Source organism: Bactrocera oleae, chromosome 4, assembly GCF_042242935.1.
Source record: "Bactrocera oleae isolate idBacOlea1 chromosome 4, idBacOlea1, whole genome shotgun sequence".
Taxonomy (NCBI): Eukaryota; Metazoa; Arthropoda; class Insecta; order Diptera; family Tephritidae; genus Bactrocera; species Bactrocera oleae.
Genome location: NC_091538.1, coordinates 40,778,495 through 40,801,509, shown reverse-complemented (window position 1 = coordinate 40,801,509; position 23,015 = coordinate 40,778,495). Strand labels below are relative to the sequence as shown.

Sequence of the window (23,015 nt, the reverse complement as noted above, 5' to 3'; positions counted from 1 at the left end):
CTTCGGAAGTTATAATTTTTTCCTTTATTTTTTATCTAACATTTTAAGAAAACTGATTGGATTCACATTTGTTTTACTTACTTATACCGTAGTTGCTATTGTAGCTGATTTGCACTAAACTTACTGTTAACAAGTGTTATATTGGATATCTCTTCAAGAACTGCCGCAAAAGACAACAACTGAGTGGATTTTTTTAAATCTTTCCGATCCGACTCGGTTTTCCCGTTTTTTTCTCTCCCCTATTTGGTGATTTACATTGTCGCTGGCGCCTAAAAGTGTGCTTTGAAATCATGTTAATAGCATTAAAATACTCATGATTGAGGACCCACTGAAAGGAGTTGTATTATTGGTAAATTCTTAAAATATATTTATACATATACTCACTGTTAGACCTGACTCCCTAAAAATAAAATATGTACACTTTTTTAGGTGTTTTAAAAGTTTTTTGTACAATATATGCCTTAACGATTTTAAAACTTAAATTTCACGAAATTCGTGTCTTAGCGCCCCATATTTTGGTAGGCCCGATTGCCACATTTAGTTCATGAAAATGTGCGTGTGCTCGTGCGAGAGAATGCATACAAGTGTAGGAAAATTTGGCGCTCCAACGCAGGGGTTGCGAATGTCAACAGTCGCCGAGTCAGTTGCTTGGTACATCTCAAACGTTGCGGACGCATTTCCGGTTAACTGAAGTTAACGGCACGTAAGGTAACTACATCACAAACAATTCACAAACCAGAGACACAAGTATACATATAAAGTCGCCCAGCGAAAGACGACGAAGGCGGGCGGTGCATACATTGAGACTGAAAAAACTCGAATCCATTGTCAGGCTACAACACCACTAGTTGGCGGCTGGCCATCGTCGCGGCTATTTTGCATATTTTCACGCTTTTTAATTGATTTATTTTATAAACAATTTCCATTTTATTTGCGAAAGACGGGCGAGACGAAAAGGCGAGAAAGCAAAGTGTGTATTAGTGTGCGAAAATCATGAATGAGTGGCAGCGAATTGCATTACAACAATATGAAAGTGCTATACCGTTACATAGAAATCGGCTGGAATATTTAGTAAAGCGATGCAATTTTTTTTCGTGTGGCTAGACGCCATTTACAGTTTATAAGTATGTGTAGTACGTAACGGCAAATTAGCTGGTGTTGAAAACGGAAACGGCAGTTGGGGCGCGTATAGGCAGCTGGTGTAACGCATATGAATCGGTGCGAAATAGTGCCAAGAAAATTTACTAAAAGCAAAAATAATGAAAAAAAAATAATTAAAATAGTGCTAAAAATTCAACAAAAGCAGCAATAGTTCGTAAAACAAAAATATTGTATTATAAATATAAAGCAATTCACGAAGTAGTGGCTTGGAAAAAAGTGTTCACCAAAAAGTCGTATACAATTCTCAAAATTATTATATATGTGCTTGTATTGAATTGCGCACGTGTGCGTTGATAGACATACATATGTGTGTGTACTTAAGTGTGTAGGTGAATGCGAAAAATTGATACAGTACAGAAAATTCCGACAGAATTGAAAATTTCTGTCAAGAATACGAAAATTTCACTCCGTACAACTACAATAACAACAAGAAGCCAACTTACACCACCGCTATCATTGCCAACCAAACAACAGAGCCAAATAATTACAACAATAATAATGAGAATAACTACAGTAGCAACATTAAAGCACCAAAAACAATTACAACAACAAAGGAAAGCAAAGTACTAACAACGACCCACCCTTGTCGCATACGCAGTCCCTCATAATCACAGCCAGTCCACACCTCCACCTCCACCACCACCACAACCAACGACTTTTGCTTGAACGTGTCCACCAACAAACAGCCACCCACCCGCAACCGCTCGCCACCTCATTGCTGCAGGGGTATAGCGCGCATCCTGCGTGTGTGCCAACAAACAGTCAATCATCGTGAGTAACCCTCCCCCACCAAATAACGTAGTTGAACCGAACAGACAAGCCGGCACTCGAGGCTCACGTACACACCGTTGAACGCTCTCTCATTCTCTCTGGCGTTCGAGTGCTCCAGCACTCTCAATTGAATTCTAGTGCAGTCACAACAAAAATAAACAACCGAATTGTGGAACAAATTTTTTGCACGTCAAACGGTAAACAAACAGTACACCGACAGTTTAGAAGTTTTCACACATCGAATAAGCCGAGCGGGCGATAAGGTTCAGCGGGAAGCAGGGGCAGGTGGAGTGACGAAGCAGCATCTATAACGGCAACTATTAAAGTTGTTGCTTTTGTTTTTGTCTTTGATTATCTTGTTGTTGTTGTTGTTGTTATTGCCCACATTTCCGCTTTTTCACTGAAACAATAAGCCAAAGGATATGAAGGATATACTGGCGGCGTTGATGATGATGACGCTGCTGCGTCGGCAGTTGCAGGATTCACAAAGGATAAGGTAAATGATGCCACATTCCGGCACAACATAATATCGTACAAAAACAAACAACACATTCACACAAATACAACGTACGTTAATATGAAGGCAAGCACAAAAACAACGGGCACATACGATTAAACATATACATATACATTTGTATTGGCACACAAATGGATTTCTGCAACGTATCCTGCCGCTTAGGCTTTACTGAGTCTGTATACCATACATATGCAACAACCTAAACACATATATATGCGGCGATAGTGTACTAGAGCATTCTTGTAACTATGTTACTATCCAGCATGCGTTAGGCGTGTGGGGCAAGCGGCGCTTTTTGCGATGTACACTTTCGTAGCACTGCAGGCGCTCCTTTAGTGGGTCGTTAAGAAAGGGGCGCAGCTGCATAGCCAAACGGCGTGGTTTGCCATGGCATGCCAGCTCTTGCATTGAATTTCTCTTATCAGCATAAAATGCTCCCTGGAGGCTTTTCAGCTTTTCTGCTTTTCAGCTACAACATTAGCAATGACAACAATAACAACAACAGCAACAACTTTTAAGAGTTGTCTACATTTAGTGTAATTTCGCTATGAAACGCTCGCAGGCTCACATTGTATCCCTTTGTGTGCACCCCCCGCCCACTCCGACCCACCACACCGCCTTTCGGTCGCCTTCAGTGAACTTCAGCTTGTACTTTTCTATTCGTACATTAATTTGAAATTTCGCCTACACAAATAGTAAATAAAAATGTGAAACCTCTCCAAACCAAAGCGTAAGCGTAGCATATTTCTAAGATTTCATTCTGTCATTCTGTCTTTCTTGTTTTATTTCTTCAATTTCATGAGGTTTTAGTGCCATTTCTCGAATGATCTCTTGCTTGGTTGATGATTATGCCGGGATTTGAATGGCAACGGATAATGATGGCAAACAATTGCAAATGTGCCCCAATAGTGTAATCAATACCCACCCAAAAGTCGATGATAGTTAGTCGGTGTATGCAAATATACGAACACAATACTTAAAGAAATTCATCTTTAAGGATAGCTGGGTGCATAGTTCGAAGTAGGCAAAAAATTCAAAAATAATGTATAGTATCGGAATTCTTTTGCAAATTTACCTTCAATGGGTTTTATTAAAATTTTGAAACTAACAAGAAATAACGTTAAGTTCGGTTGCACCGAAGCTATAATACCCTTTACAACAACAGAGGTTACATACAAGAACTTGATTTTGATCGGTCAGTTTGTATGGCAGTTATATGCTATAGTAGTCAAACACTAAATGAGCAACACTTGGGGAGAAAAAGACGTGGACAAAATTTTAGAACGGTATCTCATAAACTGAGGGACTAGATCGCGTATATACAGGCAGATGGACAAACAGACAGACGGACATGGCTAAATACCATAGACTCAGTTCGTCATGCTAATCATTTATACGAATATATGTATATGTATATTTTATAGGGTCTCCGACGTACTGGGTAACTGGGTACTAAAAGGGATTTTTAAGATACCCATATTTGCACAAGCTGGACCTAGAAATACACAATATTGATATAAATGACGACGCAAAATCTGTTTCGAAAAGAGATTGATATTGATATTGCACATAGGCTACGATGGGTTGATGCTAATGGTGGGTTTAATAGTTGTGCGATTTAAAACTTCTTGGAAAAGTATAATATAGTAATCTTCAGTATTAATATAGTAATTTTCATATCTCATAAACTTTTGAGGAAATGTAGATCGAATTTGGTAATAACATTGACTTTCACCTTTTCATGAAAATCTCGGTTAATAACTCATACATAACATAAATCATATTGGGTATTATGTTATACCCCTATTTGCCTTTAGACTGACTTATAGTGAAGACCATAAATTTAGACTTATTGCTAGATTTCAGTTCGCGCCAGCTAAAATTATATTAAAAATATTTATATATATGTAGAGACTAAATTTAATATAGGTATAATGAGTTGATGTGGAAAACGTTAACCAGAGGAACGGTGTTCATTATATCAGGTGTAATAAAAAGATATCCATTATTTTTCCAATCGATGGCGTTATTTATCTGTATCTCGCGTTGTAAAAGTCCGATCGGGTTCAGTTGGATGGCGTTAGAAAGATGACATTTCGTACTAAAAAAGCTTTTCTGACAGTTTTCTTAATTCAGTTTTGTTTGAGTGCGCAACAAAGATGGACACATTCTTCGATAAGGGCGAAAACGCAAGCCAGGCGGCTGAATACCGTTTATGGTCCTGATACTGTAACAGCCAATCATGCGCAATTTTGGTTTCGTCGATTCCGTTCCGGTAATTTCGATGTCAAAGATGCACCACGCTCTGGAAGACCTCTTATCGAAAAAAAGATCAAATAATGGAAATCATTGAGTCCAAACATCGATTACGATTGTCCAGGACCAAAACATTGCACAAAAAGCCGTTTGGAATCATTTGAATAAGTCTGGATACGAAAAGTAATAATTAAAGCATTCAATTTCATGCAAAAATAAAGGATTTCTTTTTACTACACCTAATATTAGGAAATATGAGGTATAGACCAATTCTATTCTAATTCACCATTTTGCCCAACCTGTACGGTTTAAGGTCATGGGCATATTGGAGGCAGAGAAAGGGATGCAATCAGCCCGCATTAATTTGGACATTGCGCAAGTATACTTGAAAACATATTTTCAAGCATTGTTTTAAATATATAACTTACACATTCATTATATATAGTATTTGAGAGTTGGGGTTAGTATTGATCCGTATTTATCTATTTATACCATATACTATTAACATGTCACATACATCACCATCCTCTATGGAGTAAAGTCAACCGGTTGTTCGAAAATTCTGATATTAGTTATGTAGGGGCTAGGTCAACTTTTCACCCGATTTTATCCATATTTAGTACAAAGATACCCTGTTTGTGTTAAAATACGCTCTCTCATTTTCATTGAAATTACTTGGCCGATATTTGTGGTATAAAGTCACCCTGAAGTTCGGAAATTTGTCTTTAGGTAAATGGGGGCTGCGGGAACTATTGAATGATTCAATCCATTTTTACATACACACATACTACTATCAGGAAAGGATCCTCTCTGATCCTTATATATCACACACATTGACCGATATCTTAGGTAAAAAGTCAACTATAGGCACTGCGGTCCACATATTCGATACGTAGGGGCTTGAACAGTTTTTGTTCGATGTGGATTATTTTTGGTCATAAGTTGGCACACTTGAAAAGCACTACTCGTGCAAAGTTTTCTTTCGTTATATTAAATGGTGCTTTATTTGTATACTGGAATGTTAAATCGAATTTAAATTTATGTTATATGGGAAGTAGGTGTAGTTGTAGTCCGATTTCCTCCATTTTCCCACTGTAACATAGGAATATTAAAAGAATGTAATGTACGGAATGTGGTTGAAATCGGTTGAACAGGTCCCGAGATATGTGATTTCACCTAAAAATGGGCGGTGCGATGCGCATCGTCCAATTTGGCACTGGATCCCATAAAGCCTTCTTGTGCCATCTTGGCTGTAAAATTAAATGTCTCTGACGCATTTAGTTATTGATTTATCACACTTTTAATTTAACAAAATCTTTATGTGGGGTGAGGGCGAGTATATCATCCGATTTCACCTATTTTTACATTATCGTATGACAGGCAGACAGTCACTCGGAATTCAACTCGTGTCATCATCATGATCATTTATATATGCATATATAACCCTATATCTAACTCGATTAGTTTTAGGTGATACAAAGAACCGTTCGGTGAACAAAACTGTTACACTCCGTAACAACATGTTGCAAGAGTATGAAAATGGTTAATAATCGGAACATTCATTAGGCCATTTCTCTGACTTTAGCCGCATATGTACAGGTATTGCGCTGAGTATGAAGACGGGAAGAGGGCCCAAAATCGATAAAGTCACCTTTGCAACATTTTTTACCACATGCATAAATGCATATATATGTATATATGTATATACTATAAACGTTAAACTCAAAGTTTGTTCGCTTAAAATTGCAAATTTTCTTGCTGCTTTTCTTTTTATTTTACTTAATTTCAATGAACAAAAATTGTTTACCTATATATTCATTATCTACGAGTATAAAGTCACAAAACCAGTAAGGAATGGATTGAAATTAAATTTTCATCTTATTAACTTATACAAGGTACAAATCAAAAGTTCCATGACTTTTTAAACAACGCGGCTTCTAGTGGCGCCATCTGTCTGAAATGGTTATCCCTCAATTGAGTATTCTTTAGTGCTGCCGTATAAAATTTATATAACAGCTGACAGCTGAGATATCGCGCTACATGTGAGATTACATTTGTAGTGTCGGTCGGAAAATGAGCATCGAACAAAAAGCCAACATTAAGTTTTATTTTAAACTTGGTAAAACTTTTACCAAACCTCATCAAATGATTAAACAAGTTTATGCCGATGATTGTCTATCCCGTAGATGTATTCATGAGTGGTTTAAACGTTTTCAAGAGGGACGGGAGGACTTGGAAGACGACGAACGTTCGGGCCGGCCTAAAGATGTTGTGAACGAAAAAAACACATTGTGCGTGAGCGATCATTAAAAAAGAGCCGAAATCATCGCTTAAATATATGGAATCGGAATTATCAATATCCGCAGCGTCGATTTATCGTATTTTGACAGAAAATTTGGGCCTCAGAAAGGTTTGTGCTCGATTTGTCCCGCACACTTTGAAACAACACGAAAAAGACCTCAGAATTCAACATTCAATTTGACCAAAAATCGCATTCATATCATCAACTATTCACCCTATTCGCCTGATATGGCACCCTGCGATTTTTATTTGTGCGGAAAACTACATTTGGCCATGAAAGAAAACCGCTATGCTGACGTTGATGCCATCCAAAAGGCGACGACCGCCATCCTCGACGCTATACCGACAAATGACCTAAAAAAGTCATTCGATAACCTTCTTGAACGTGCAAAACGTTGTATTCAGGCGGAAGGAGACTATTTTTCAAAAAACTAACAAACAATATTCGTTTTTTAATAAAAGTCCTGAAACTTTTGAATAGCACCTTGTATTATAGGTCAAAGACTAAATTACAATAGTTTTATAACTATATTTTACTCCCTGTCAGCGAAAATTAAAGTCAGCCGGTCGTTCGAAAATCTTTCTATTAGGTATATGGTGGCTAAGGGAATTATGAATCTGATTCAACCCATTTTTGACAAACAGGCATACTATTCAGAAAAGGATTCTCTTCAAATTTCTATAATATATCTCACAAGTTGACCAATATTTTCGAAAAAAAGTTCGCAACATGAACTAGGGTCCACATGTTGGGTACCTGGGGGCTTGAAAAGTTTTGGTTCGATTTGGATAGTTTTAGGTGATAACGTGGTACACCTTAAAGCCACTATTCGTGCAAAGTATTATCCTGATACATTGATTGTTTCTTTATTTGTATACTGAAACGTGAAAGAATCAGATGGAATTTAAACCAATTTTACAATTTAATGTAGGAATATTACGTCAAGCACGTCCCGAGATATAGAGTTTTTACCTAAATGTGGACGATGCCACGCCTGTCGTCCAATTGTGATACTTCGCATATGATTCTAACGCATTCATTTCTAGATTTATTGCACTTTTAGTAGTTTTTAACAAAACCGTTATATGGGGACAGGGCGGGGTTATAATCTGAATTCATCCATTTTTGCACTGCTGGTATCGGTTCTTAAATGATTTGTCCTGAGCGAATTTGGTTTTTATATCTCTATTGGTTTAGGATATATGTACATTAAACCTATTAGAGGGCAGGCCTATTTTTTTTTAATTTTTCACGTTGGTTGAAAAGTTTCTGCTCTCACCAAGAAATAGTACTACTAGCTCCAAGTTTTTTTTTTTCTCAAGCGAAGGATGACCAAAAACTGCAACCACACCAGAAATCATTGATATATTGTTAGTGAAGATCCAAGTTTGATTAAGCGTGAAAATCCTAATGCCGTAGATATCTTAGGCAAACGAGTATTATTGCAGCCTTTTGGATCAGCTGGATGAAATAAATCGTGAGAAGAGACCTGGTTTGCAGCACAAAACAATAATTTTTCATCAATACAATGGACCTGTTCACAGGGGTTTTTTAACAATGACAAAATTCAAGGAATTAAAGTATGAACTGCTTGAGCATCCACCGTATTCACCAGATTTGTCTCCCATCGACTACTACCTCTTCAGAAGCGTTTATTGTCGAATGGAGCTATTTCAGCTGTATACGGGTATTTCGCAGAGCTTATAAGTTATTATAGGGATGGCATAGAATTATTGGAGGATCGTTGGAATAAGTATATTGAAGAGATATTGAATAAAAAAAATTCATTTCGTATCAAAAACAGTATTTTTTCATTTCGAGCGCAGAAACTGTGCAACAATAGTATTGTTGATGGTAAGTAAGGTACCTCAATGAAACTCAGAGAGAATTTTTTTCTGTTAGTAATATGTGGTAATGCCAAAAATATATGACATAAAATCGGGTCAATGTGAGATAGGAATAGGATACCTAATATAAGTTTTTCAAACTTCTGGCTGGCTTTATACCGTATATACCAGTCAATATATAAGATATATTGACAAAATATACAAAACGGGTAATACAATTGGACTTACTAGAGTTTAATGCCGAAAATATGTGATATTGGGTCCACAAATTACACAAAACCCTCACGAACCACATATTATGATTTTCGTTATTATAATTATGTAAATATGAATATTTCGGTCAGTGTTTGAGTTATAAATTTATAAAATTAAATAATCGAAGTAGTTTCCCTGGATTTGATCCTTGCAAGTTACAAGAGTATGAAATGTTCGTTTACACCCGCAATACTACTGATGTATACTTCAAATTTAACCCCCAGATAGGTGTGTATTACATTCCAATGTGCTATATGTATACGAGGTCCTACAGAAGAAAATCGATCCAATGGTCCGATTTCGGTGGTTTTGGTTCTTTTCCCACGTCTTGGGGAAAAAAGGACGTAGGCAAAATTTCGGATCGATAATCAAAGACTGTGGGAATAGTTCGCAGACAGACGACGCTTCCTTCTTGGCAAGCTTAATACATCTTTATATTATACGAGTACCCTGTTCAGGGTATAAAAACGAGACTATAATCTTTCCGGCGTTTGGACAGTCGAACAACTCCATCGGATATTTCGGATCGGATTTCTCTTTGCGATTTCCTTAAATTTCTCTTACGATTATGCTGATGTAGTGGGGCTGAAGCAATATTTATATTCTTGCAACATGTTGCCAAAGTATAATAATTTTGTTCACTTAACGGTTTTTTGTATCATCTAAAAGTAATCGAGATATATATAGGGTTATAAACCATATATGTATAAAAGATCAGGATGACGAGACGAGCTGAAATCCGGGTGACTGTCTGTCCGTCCATCTGTCCGTGCAAGCTGTAACTTGAGTAATAACTAAGATATCTTGATGAAACTTGGTACACATGTTCCTTGGCAGAAAAGCAAAGACGAGTGTGTAGATTCAAATTTAGCACAATGAATCGCATTAAGAAGGGGCATCTGTGGTTTCAACATCTTTGGAAAATGGGCTTTGCTCCGCCCCCTAATAAGTTTAAATGTGTATATCTTACAAACCAATAAAGCTATATCAACGAAATTTTCACAGGACAAATATATTCGACCTTTCTTACGATAGTGTGAAAATTGATTGAATCGGTACATTGCATTCCTTTAATAATCTTATCTTACAGTGGGAAGATGGAAGCAATCGGCGTACCACCAAGCCTGCTTTCCATATAACACAAACTCGATCTGATTCTTTCACATTCAAGTATACAATTAAATCAAAGAATATACTCGGATAAAACTTTGTACGAGTATTGCCTTTGACGTGTGCCACCTTATGACCAAAAATTGTCAAAACCGAATCAAGCTCCGCGGTATTTCTAATAATGCTGTATCTTTGGGCCTAAAATGGATCTAATGGGGTGAAAACTTTACCTAGCCCTCATATAACTAATATCAGAATTTTTTAAACATCTGGCTGACTTTACTCTATATAGATTGGTGATGGTATGTGAGGCACCTTAATGAAGGAACCCAGGGCATATTTTATTAGTACTTGATAGTACATGTAGGTACATATAATAATTTTCGTTTTTCTAACAAGTTTTATGCCAAATATGTCGGTTAGTGAGTAATATCGCCGTTCCTCTGGTTGACGTTTTCCCTTTCAACTCAATATATGTATATTAAATTTAGTCCCATCGGTTGAGTTGATATCTTATACATATATCTCATTTTAAAATGTTTTTAATATAATTTTAGCTGACGCGAACTAAGATATAACAATAAAACTAAGTCCAAATTTATGGTTTTCAATATAAGTTAAGAGAATACTAAATATGATTGTATTTATTATTTCATCGAATAATGGATGCTTAATTCTTTCTCCAACATTTTTATACTCTCGTAACATGTTGAGTTGAGTATAATAGTTTTCTTCACATAACGGTTGTTTATATCATCTAAAACTAATCAAGTTAGATGTAGGGTTATATATACATATATATAAATGATCAGAATGAAGGGACGAGTTGAAATCCGGATGACTGTCTGTCCGTCCGTTTGTCTGCCTGTGCAAGCAGTAACTTGAGTAAAAATTAAGATATCTTATGAAACTTGGTACCCATGTTTCTTTGTACCGTAAGACGGTTGATATCGCAGATGCACGTAATCGCACCACTACCACGCCCATAAAGCGCCATTAATAAAAAACAAATAAATTGCAATAACTAAACTACACAAAAAGACACAAAACAGTTATTTGGTATACAGGATCACATTAGGGAGAGGCATCTGCTGTTTAAAATCTTTTTAAAAAGTGGGTAAGGCCCCGCCCCCTAATAGGTTTAATGTGCATATCTCCTAACCCGCTAAAGCTAAGATAACAAAATGAACAAATGTTTTTGCACCAATATCGACATTGTGAAAATGGGATAAATCGAGTGACAACCCCGCCCACTCCCCATGTTACGGTACTGTTAAAAACTTCTAAAATCGCGATAAATCAAGCACTAAACACGCCAGAGACATTAAATTTAAAGGAACCGCGTTCAAATATAGACAGTGGGCGTGGCACCGCCCACTTTTTAGTGAAAACCCGTATCGTGGGATCTGCTTAACCGATTTAAACCAGACTTGCTATATAACATTCTGCTCATATTTCTATGTTATAGTGAGAAAATGGACGAAATCGGATTACAACGGTGCCAATTTCCTATATAACACCATTTTAAATTCCATCTGATTCTTTCACTTTCCACTAAAGAAATCTCAAACAAGTGTACCGTTTGACTTTGCGAGAGTATGAAATGCTCGGTTACATCCGAACTTAGTCTTTCCTTACTTGTTTAATATAAAGTTTTGTTAGCTCCCTAACGCCTATACAGGCTCCTATAAAAAAGATATAGATGTAATTTTTACGCCATCCGTCTATGAATTACGTGTGTGAGCGATGCCGGATATCCTCACACTGCTACACGAACAATACTTGGCGCGTTCAACGCCTATTGGTTCGAAATAGTGTTGCAAAAAGCATGTAAGTATGTTTGATGCATATGAATAGGGGGGTCTAACTGGACCCCTTACAGGCAAATATTCATACATACGCTCATCTCCGTTTGTCGGCCACTTGATATGAAACGTTGACAGAACTAGAACAACTGGAAGTTATTGTTACAAACTCAAGCAAAAGAGTATGTGTAATGAAGTTAGTGAGGGCGTTAAACCAAATACCCATATATGTATATGCACATACGTACATATGTAGGCACATTTACCCCATCGCTCGCATTCTGATTCAAAGAAATTGAAATTCATTTCGTTAAACTATTTGACGGAGAGATTTGCATGGAGAACATTGATTGCGAAAGACCCTACTGAGATATCCAGATGGTGTCGGGAAGTATTGCATAACTTAAATTCGCAATATTCATTTAAAAGTTAGGACGAACAGGAAATCGTATTTGAACAAGTAAGGAAGGGCTAAGTTCGGATGTAACCGAACATTTTATACTCTCGCAAAGTCAAATGGTAAACTCGTTTTAGATTTCTTCGTGGATCCTGCCGCCTTGTTCTATGTTAACCGATATTTTCGGTAAAAAGTCAGCTATAGGCACTGGCGTCCACATATTCAGTACCTAGGGGCTTGAACAGTTTTGGTTCGCTTTAGGCAATGTTTGGTCACAAGGTGGCATACTTTAAACGTAGTATTCACGCAAAGTTTTACCCCGATACATGGGAAATAGGCGTGTTTGGGCATTTTTGTACTATAACATAGAAATATGAGAAGAATCACATATATTGAATCTGGTTGAAATCGGTTAAACAGATCCCAAGATATGGGTTTTAACCTAAAAGTGGGCGTTGCTTGGGTGGGTCCACGCCCACTGCCTAATTTTGAACGCATTTCCTATAAATTTAATGACCGCGGACGTGTTTAGTGCTTGATTTATCGCGATTTTAGAAGTTTATGGGAAGTGGACGGGGTTGTCACCCGATTTAACCCATTTTCATACCGTCGATAGAGATGCTAAAAACCTTTGTTTCCAGTGAATTATTATAGCTTCAGTGGCATAGGAGATATGCACATTAAACTTATTAGGGGGCGGGACCACGCCCACTTAAAAAAAAATTTAAACTGCAAATGCCCCTCCCTATTGTGATCCTGTATACCAAATAAGGGAATATCTTGTTGTGGAGCTTAGTTATGGCAATTTATTTGTTTTTGATTAATGGCGTTTTGTAGGCGTGGTAGTGGTTCGATTACGCCGATCTGTAATACAAACCGTCTTACGATACCAAGAAACATGTGTACCAAGGTTTATAAAGATATCTAAATTTTTACTCAAGTTACAGTTTGCACAGACGGACGGACAGACGGACTGACGGACTGACGGACAGACCCTATATCTAACTCGATTAGTTTTAGGTTATACAAACAACCGTTAGATGAACAAAACTATTATACTCTGTAGCAACAACTTGCGAGAGTATAAAAATGGGTGTGTAAATCGTTTGTTGTGAGGAAAAATATTTTATTGAAGTAGCGAACAAAACTGATTGAGTTGAGATATATCTGCCAATACGATTTGTGTGTCTTCGTCTTAATTCCAGAGTTTTGCCTCGTTTTATTTTTATTTATTTATGGGAGTTTTTACATTTTAAAAAATATCACTGCCCACGAATTCATCATTATTCCCAATAGTTATGTGAATTGGCTCGACCCTTGCCTTAATAAATATCCTGCGATCCGTTCGTACCCATGTCATTTATAGATTAATAATATCCATTGTTTTATACGCAATTAATTCAACGTTATTGGTTCGACTGGATGTCAAGATCAAAGTTTCACAAAAGACTGTTAAGCACAAGTCAGGCATAGAAGACTAATACCTGTAGTCATGAATCTATTTCATAAACATTTGATAAATGTAGGATGAGCACTTTCTTTTAAGTTTGTTAGGGAAAGTAAATATATTCAGTTTTACACGAGTTATCGGTATAATGACCTGTTTATTTATCAATTAAAATTTTGTTTTTAAGAAGCGAGTATTTTTCAATAATAATGAACAGAATTATGCCATGTTCGAAACATGTTATATAGCCATAGTGCTAAAGCGTGCTAAGATTTTTAGTGGCATGAAGTATAATTTCAGGTAAATTTTATGGGTACTATTTATATATAGTTCTTTAGTAGTACTAACAATAAAAGCGACGGTAAAGTGAATCAAATTATGTAGCCTAGGTACTTGGCAAAGAGGACCTCCACTAATTTACAAATGGAGATGGAATAATTGTTATGCTGGATCGAAATACCAAATATCGTTTATAAAATTTCTTTCATGTTATCTCATTATATCCTGAACAGGGTAATTAAGTTCGCTACAATGTTTGTAACACACAAAACGAAACGTCGGATACCCTATAAAGTGTATGTCTACATAAGAACACAATAGACCTTCGGTCGCGGTGCATACCACATTTTCTAATCTAGTATGTTTGTATATATAAATAATCAACGTGGCGAGATGAATCAATTTAGCCTTGTCCGTCTGTTTGTCTGTAAATACGCGCACTAGTCTCTTAGTTTTTGAGATAACGTAAGATAAGGTAATAATGCAATATCCGCAGAAATTGTATAGATCAGATGACTGTAGAATAAAGCTGTCATATTAACTGAACGATCGGAATAAAGAGCTTTGCATGGCAAAATTTCGACAAGGTATCTTCACGAAATTAGGTACGAGTTATTGTTTAAGGCAACAATGTATTCTCCGCAGAAATTGTTAAGATCATAGTGATAGATATATAGTAAGTAACCTTTGTATTTGTGAAGGGTATTTCAGCTTCGGTTCAATCGTAGATAACGTTTTTTCTTGTTTCTTGTCTGGTTCTAAGGATAATGTGATGTTGACTGTGCAATGACTTTTTCGGAGCAAATTATCAGTAGTTGGTTCCTATCACACTACAAGTATGTTGATTGTAGTCAGTAATTTTTTTGCTGTTACGCGCAGCAGACACGTATCATCTAAATTTTTTTAGAACATAACTCTAATAATGATTCTTTGTCGAAATCATTGCCCTGGTTAGCACGATTATCATACCCTGGTGCCAGATATCCTAGGTATTCAGATTGTTCCTCCATACCATTGTATGTAGATATAACAGTCATATATTATTTCATTTACATGTATCTACTATTAGTAAACTATATTTCAACTTTACTTTTTTTCTTTTTTAATTTCTTGATGTAGTATTTGACGAAATCCGTCCATTGTTTTCAACATATACAGGAATAAAACCGAAATGATACTTATACAATTAAGCAATGTTGATGTCAATACTTAAGTAATAAGTCATAAGCGTATTATTGTAGTAATAAATATAAAAAAATTAAAACTCGAACGACAATTAAATTTTCGGACACGATGTTCGGCTCGAAATTGCGTTCATGGATGGAAAACCACATTGGGCGCCCGCGTAAGAAGGGCGCCAAAAATAAAACTACAAACAGGTAAAATAAAATTGAAATACTGGCACATTCAGAATCCATTCCAAGTTTGGATTTGTGTGCAGTTCTCGTATTTGTCTTTTATTCTTTTCTTTTTTTCCCGCATTTTCCTTTTAGCAATACTGTCAGTGCCGCCACTGCCGCGGGCTGCAGTCATGAGGCGTATCAGCATCACGGTGGTAGCAATAAGAAGATTTCCAGCACAAATTCGAGCTCTATTTTTACGCTTCATCACGCGCGCAGTAATGGCGCGTCTTCCACGTCACCATCAATCACTGCCAACTCGTCTGCATCCGCGGCGCCGACAATGACGACAATAATGGTTTCGCCCGGCACGATGTCCTCATTCGGTGCTAATCATCACAATGGTGGAGGTGGCGGTTGTGGCAGTGGTAGTGGAAGCGGCTGCGGCAGTGTCATTGCTAGTCCGGTCAGGCGGCGCGAAGTTTCGCCTATTCAAGGCCATGTAAGTTCACTGCGGGAATGTTGATGTAAAGTAGCCCACTTAAATCTCCATAAGGATGATTAACTATTTGGGTCTGTGGCGCGTTCTTTTTGTGTTTCATCTCATTTCTCTTTTCATTTTGCTCTCCATTAGACGCAGAGTCGTTACGGTTGGCAGTCACCGGACCAGGAGACAATCACCTCACCGAAATCCGACAATTTCCTATATGCGCCACAACATCGCGTACGCAGCCAGTCGCATCACACAAATCACCATCACCATCAACAGCAACAACATCAACAACAGCAACAACAACCTCCTTATACAGTGCCAAATAGCAAGGATAATTCAAGTGATGATCGTTCATTGCAAGCAAGGTCATGCACACAATCATACAGTCACCATATACTACCACAACAGCAGCAACACTCACAGCTGCCGCAGAATACAATACAACAACAACAACCACATCCCGCCGATTGCTCCTCGTCATCAATTTCGTCGCTATCGTGGTCCACTGGCTCTAAAGAGCCTTCTATGAACTCAAGTAGCAATCAAAACAACAACAGCAACAGTAAAGCTAGTTACAATAATGGCAATAGTAATGGTACGTTTACAAAACCTCTCCCTACACCCGAGGAACAAGATAACAGTACCACAGATTTGCGACATTTCGAAGAGGAGGATCCAAATACCGTTCACTATGAGGAGATACGCACTATTCTACGTCATCCTGAGCATTGTAGTTCTAGTTACAATAGCAACAACAACAGTAATAATCCTTTCCTCATACATGAACGTCCCAAATCGGAGCAGCTCATCTCGTTTACACCTGCGCGTTCACTCTACGCAGATCGGCGCTCGCAGGATGACGCTTCCACGCGCTATGGACGCCTCTTGCCGTCGAAGATTCAGAGCTGCAGCAACTCGAATGACAGTTTGAATGCGAATGGCCCAATGAAATATGTAAGAAGTGGCAGCGCTGAATATATATCACAACAATATCAAAGTTCGGGTAATGGTTATATGTGCAGTACCTCGGGCGAATTTTCTTCGAGTCATCAATCTGGTAACTTGAACAATTTAGCGGCCATGCACTGTCAGCGCGCACGATTGCGTGGCGGTCGCTTTGGCAATGGACATGTTTTAAACGGCACACAGCCAGGAGCAAGTGTGGCTGGAGTACCACTACATAGTCTCTCATCGCCGGAAAGTGCTTACTCTACTGGGTACTCCACCGACGGCACTTCGCCAGGCACCATTTACACTCCACCGGAATATTATATTAATATGCGTACCGGCACGCACTACTTTCCGAAGAGTGTAAACTCGCTGGCCATCGAGGCGCAGCGGTACAAATTTGGTCTGAATAAAATAGAAGAAATGTCACCCATAGACCCTATGGTAAGTTGAAAGTCTTTGAGTTAGAAGATTTAGTTTTAGAATAATGAATTAAAAATTTAAGGGTTAGTTTATCGATTATCGGTGAACATTTATCTCCTCTCCTAAGTTTAAGTGATTACCAAGTTTAACTGGTAGTTCATTTACTAGTTAATGTTCACTGGTTCTGCTCTCCGTCCTGTAAATAATACTTGTAATATATCCCCCAACTTAACAGGCTACGTTGTGATGTTTTCTCCAACGGGGAGTCGAGAAAACATGCTGAATGCCTCCAACAATAGTAAATCTACTATGTTCTCCCCTTAGTACTAAAATAACATAACATTTAGAAAACTGAAAAAATATTTATCTGATTTTATTTTTGAATAGATATTTTATAACGTTAGTTAAGGATTATTACAGTATTATTCCATGATTTTAAGAACAAACCTCACTTATTTAATCTTAGTTAATGATAATTTCATAACAATATGTATACATACAGAAGCATTACATATAAACACTCGAGTATATTATAAAAATTTAATTTTTGACATATTATTTGCTTCATTGTTTAGCCAAAGACATCATTCGCCAATGCATCAAATCTATACAAGCGTGCCGATTCGTATGATATGGGCCAAGGTTGCAGCAACAACAATGGCACTCATCATGAACCGTTCATACCATTGGATGCCCCTCATGCCATCCAGTATCCTGAAAGTGTTGGACGACATAGTCCCTTGCCGTTACGTAACACAATTGTTTTGCCCACCTTGAAGGGTTTTGAATGTAAGTCCTATTTAGTATATTATAAAAGTATAAACAAAATCATTGACTTCGAGGATCAATATCATATCTAAATGTCATTGTCACGTTTCGAAATGCTCCTTTTCTCTTCAATCGTACAGCACCCTCCCCCAGACAGCGTTGTCGCATACGTACGAATCCGTGGTATCTCACAACGGAAGCAAATGCACCAGCGGCGGGAAGTGTACAGAATGTATTAGCATTTTTGCCACCACCGCCAGCAACACAACCGCCGCCAACGGCGATGTCAACAACATCTGACACGTCGACGGTTTCTTCGTCAGCACACTCAACGAAATTGCCTGAGGCTGTCAACACGCCTCTACGCCAGCAGAAACAAGGAAAGATGACGACAAGTGGAGTTGTTGGAGATGGGCGAAGGGAACTTGATGCCGCAAGCACATCATCCTCTGGCAAGAGATCCAGCAATGCAACAACGGATGGACGCCGGGTAGTGCAACACATCCAACAGACAAGTGACATGTAAGTGGTCGAGTAGAACGCAGAAAGCGCAATCAAATACTTCGTCATAATGTGCTTTATGCCACACGAGTGTAGTTTCTCGGCAAGGAGAAAAGAATAAAGGTGGTTTCAGTTAAAATGCTTAATTTTTATCTGCTTTGCAGGAACAATGCTGACAAGTTGTCTGCAGGGTATGAGTCGACAGAGAGCTCTTCGTCTTTGACTGAAGTGGAAAATATGCAAAGGAATTATACACCCAACACTGTACGTCGCAAGCGTGCAGAGCAATTGCAAAGGAAGGTAGGACAACCTCTAGCTACAATGCTAGCGAGTGTTTGTGTAATAAGTGACGACCGTGCTGGAAGCAACAGGGAGCCGATATTAAGTGATGATGATGCTACGCTGAACGAGATGATGGGAAAGTTTGATGAGAGTTACGTGTATGAGAAGGAGACTGATATACTCAGGTGGATAGCAGCTTAAAATAATTGGTAATACAAGGTTAATGAGTATATAAATTGAACATTTTGCAGCAGTGATTCCGACCAAACAGATTGCCCATCAGACTTAGATACTGGACAGGATGCTGGGGATGAATGTGACACCGACGAGCTCCTCGACATAGACTTCATTGATAACTCATCCATGCAGGAGGTTGCCGAGCGTAGAGACTCAGACTGCAATTTGGACTGTTGTTATTACTACATCCAGAGTTCCAAGTCAATGCACCAGCATGGTGGAAAGCGTGCATCCATTCCCTCGCGCAGAAGTTCGCGAAGTTTGAAAAATGATCAAGAGGGCAGCAAACAAGTCGAGACTACTGTAAGCAGTTCACAGCGACGACGTAAGCGATTTCTGAAGACACGCAAGAAGAGTGCTGAGAATCGTAACGAACAACCGAATTCGCCACATAAATCTCGAAAGTCACGCAGTGTAGGTGGTACGCCGGTGTGCTTGCGCAGACAAAGACATATCACAGCGAAGAATAGGTAAATATACTACCATATATTAGCAAAAGATAAGGCGACTTAAATAATTTATGATATACTTAGGGTTTATGAGACTTCGCCCCTAACAAATAGATCCAGCTCACTGGTGTTTACAGACGTACGAGATACTAAGCGTTTTATGACAATCGCTGAAAGTGAACGGGCTTTGTTTAAAGCTGATTTGGAGGCTGACGTTAAGTACAGACAACTCATACGGGAAGCTGAATCCCTACTAGTCTCCATGAAAAACAGTATGCAAAGGTGAGTACTTTACTCTACAACAAGGAAAAAATTCAACTAACTTTTCACGCACTTTAGTATACCACGTGACACACCCGTCTCAAGTCCACGACGAGTCAATCCTCTAGCTAACAAGCGAGTAGAAATGTTAAAGAGCTGTGAAACAGAAACACGACGTGAACAGCTTAAGCAAACGCAACAACGTTCTTTGGATGCTATCCATTTAGAGAAACAACAGAAGCAGCAACAACAAGAGTTAGCGGCCGCTATTAATCGACGTATAGACCTACTGCGACATGCACCTGCTTCAGCACCAAATAGTCCACGATTCAGTTGCTGTAGCCCACGAAAAACCCACATAACGAATTTTATCAACCAAAATGTGCCCCCAGAGGTGCCGGCGCGCAAGTTGGTGGAAACATCGAAACCTCCTCAGTCACCACAGCTACAACTAAATGACCGATTATTGACACAGAACACAAAATCCACAACCATTCAAGAACGTCGATTCCACAGTCAATCACCGGTATCGCGATACAAGCTTGGTGCTAATTTGAGTCGTGGTCAAAACTTCGATAGTGACTCTGATTCCGAGTTTCAAAACAAGGATTATCACGAAAATCAACTAAGAAATGACGATTATAGAGAGCAACGGACCAAAACCCCAATTGCGGCCGCTGTGGATGCGGTAAACCACAATTACTTGCCAGAGTTCGCGCGAATTTCACGCTACGATGAAGCAGATTTGTCTAACCACAATGTGACCAACTTACAGGTAAAATCGGGCAGTTCAGCTGCTAATTGGCAGACTAGAATATTGCAAGCTTGTCCACAGAGCGAGCCACTGAAGAGAAAGGTTTACAGCGGCAGCTCGACATTTGAGCGCATCAAAAAAAGTTTCGACTTGGAGGCGGGTAAGTGCTTTTATAATTATAGGTTTTTGATTTTGCAAGAAGTTAACTTCAATCAATATTTTAGAAATCCCAAAACAAGCAATGTTGGCAAAAATTCATAATTTGAGGCGTCGTGAGCGTCAAAGCACGAATCCACGTTTAAACACACACACAAGCAGTCATGATTTCCATCAAGAAGTGGGAGAACATTGTATCGGTGATAGCGAGTTTGTTGTCACCAACTCTGATGATGTCAATAAAAAGCAAATGATCCTCAGCACAATTGCAGATCTAAAACGCAGTCTAGAGTCTCAGAGCGTCGAGTTAAATGGACTCAATGAGGACTAAAGATAAAAAAGAGTGAATTCTGGATCTCACATATATACGAATAGTACATAAAATACTGAACCTGAACCTACCGAACTTGTTCAGTCTTGTAATATTGTCCGACCAGCCAGAAGATTTAAAAAACCATCTCTGTAAATTAGTATCTTAAAATACTCCAGACCTAATTTTTTTTTTAATTTTTGTGAACTCAAAATTATTACACCTCGATTTAGCTATTGGCCATCATCGATAAATTAAAAATGTAACATTAGAATTTACACTGACTATAAGGTACATAAAGGGTGTTCTTTTAAACATGTGGTTTCCAAGAAGAAATAAAAAGCATATTATTTAAGGTTGTGGCCAAGAATTTAGCTTTATTATAATATATTATATTAACATATTATAATATTTTGCGGTTGGCTTCAATAAATTCCAGCTGAGAGGCCTAATTTTGACCACTGTTTGCAGCAATTGAGGCAATGTTAGCAAAGTCATCGAATATTATTTTCAAATTCGTCAATCGTCTCGGTATTATCGGCATAGACTAGTAACTCCACATAGCCCCATAAAAAATAGTTCTCTTGTAGGCCTCACCACAGGCCCACAACGGGAGATAAAGCACTCACCAAAAGTTTCCTTCAGTAAATTAATCGCTTCGTTCGCTGTATGGCATGTAGCGCTATCTTGTTGAAACCACAGGTCGTCCACATCCACATTCTCCAATTCAGGCACGAGAAAGTCATAAATCATGGTTCTATAGCGTTCTGCTTTGATTTCAACATTATGGCTGACTTCATTTTTGAAGAAATATGGACCAAAGATTGCTTCTGCCTGTAGGGTACACCAAACAGTGGCTTTTTGAGGATGTGACGGCGTCGCAACAATGACTAATACAATAGATTATCATCACTCCAAATGCAACAAACGTCCCCATTCAACCAAAAGTGAGCTTAATCACTGAACAAAATTTTCTTTGGGCCCATTCACCGAACATGCGACGCGCTTGATGTTCGTTCGTTTTGGTAATAAATTCCAATTGGAAAACCAAACTGAGTACAAATCAAGTAACAGCTGTCAAAAAGACCAACTCCGTAATAAATATTGCCTCATTGAAAATCACAGGTCCAAAAAAACCACCCGAATGTGCATTATTTTTCTACCATGCTACTATAATTCGTTTTATTACCTGTCAAAATGGTAATTGTTTTAATTTGTCCCCAATGTTCCACTAGGCACCAATCTGGACCTTGGTTAACTCCCAGCGCCCCATGAGCGCTCTTTGTAAGATTAGATTTTTGATTGAAAAAACTTCTCATAATTTTTATAAGCGAAGTTAGCGAAAACTTCCTATAAACCTATAATCTAAAGTTTTGTCAGAGAAAATTATGTCTAAAGTGTTTTTCTTTCAACATTCTTACTGATTTTGTAAGTCTCTAAATTAATTTTTTAAATTTTTTGTGAAAAGAAATTTCTTCGAAGCAGAACGGTTTATTTTTCTTGTCAAGTGCTTTCATGATTTAATATCGTTGTCAATTTATTAACGGGGACCCGTTAAATAGAAATATTTTATTGGATTTCATCAGGTTATATTGCCTGCTTCTAAGATGCTATTTATTTTCCTACCTGATTTTTAATTGTATTACTTATTTAATTACTTAATTTTAGTTCATTTCGGGAGCTTTCAAATGTTTGTCTAAAGGCAAAATTTTGTAGCCGACAAATTTGTAATAGCATAACCTAAATTATTGGTCCTTTCTCTTTACCTTGGTCTCTTTACCTAATGTCATTCATACAGTCATCATATCAACCACATCTTACATCACCTGTCATTTAAATAACTCATCCGCCCTTTTAATGCATCACCTTTTAGATTTGAGTTTTTTAATCTGCTCAGATTTGATACTGACTATATATTTATACTTGTAATTACATACGATGAATAT

At 38.0% G+C, this 23,015-nt stretch overlaps 1 protein-coding gene across 1 annotated transcript; it reads left to right on the top strand.

Annotated features, from left to right (window-relative positions):
* Nucleotides 1-619: 619 nt before the first annotated feature.
* LOC106615529 (uncharacterized) lies at nt 620-22,044 on the top strand. Its single transcript, XM_014231778.3, has 11 exons — nt 620-2,428; nt 15,267-15,526; nt 15,641-15,989; nt 16,122-17,372; nt 17,927-18,140; nt 18,260-18,641; nt 18,785-19,087; nt 19,154-19,609; nt 19,673-19,870; nt 19,928-20,763; nt 20,828-22,044. Exons 2-11 carry the CDS (start codon nt 15,441-15,443, stop codon nt 21,088-21,090), a joined length of 4,338 nt encoding a protein of 1,445 aa, XP_014087253.2. The 5' UTR covers nt 620-2,428; nt 15,267-15,440; the 3' UTR covers nt 21,091-22,044.
* The last annotated feature ends 971 nt before the right edge of the window (nt 22,045-23,015 follow it).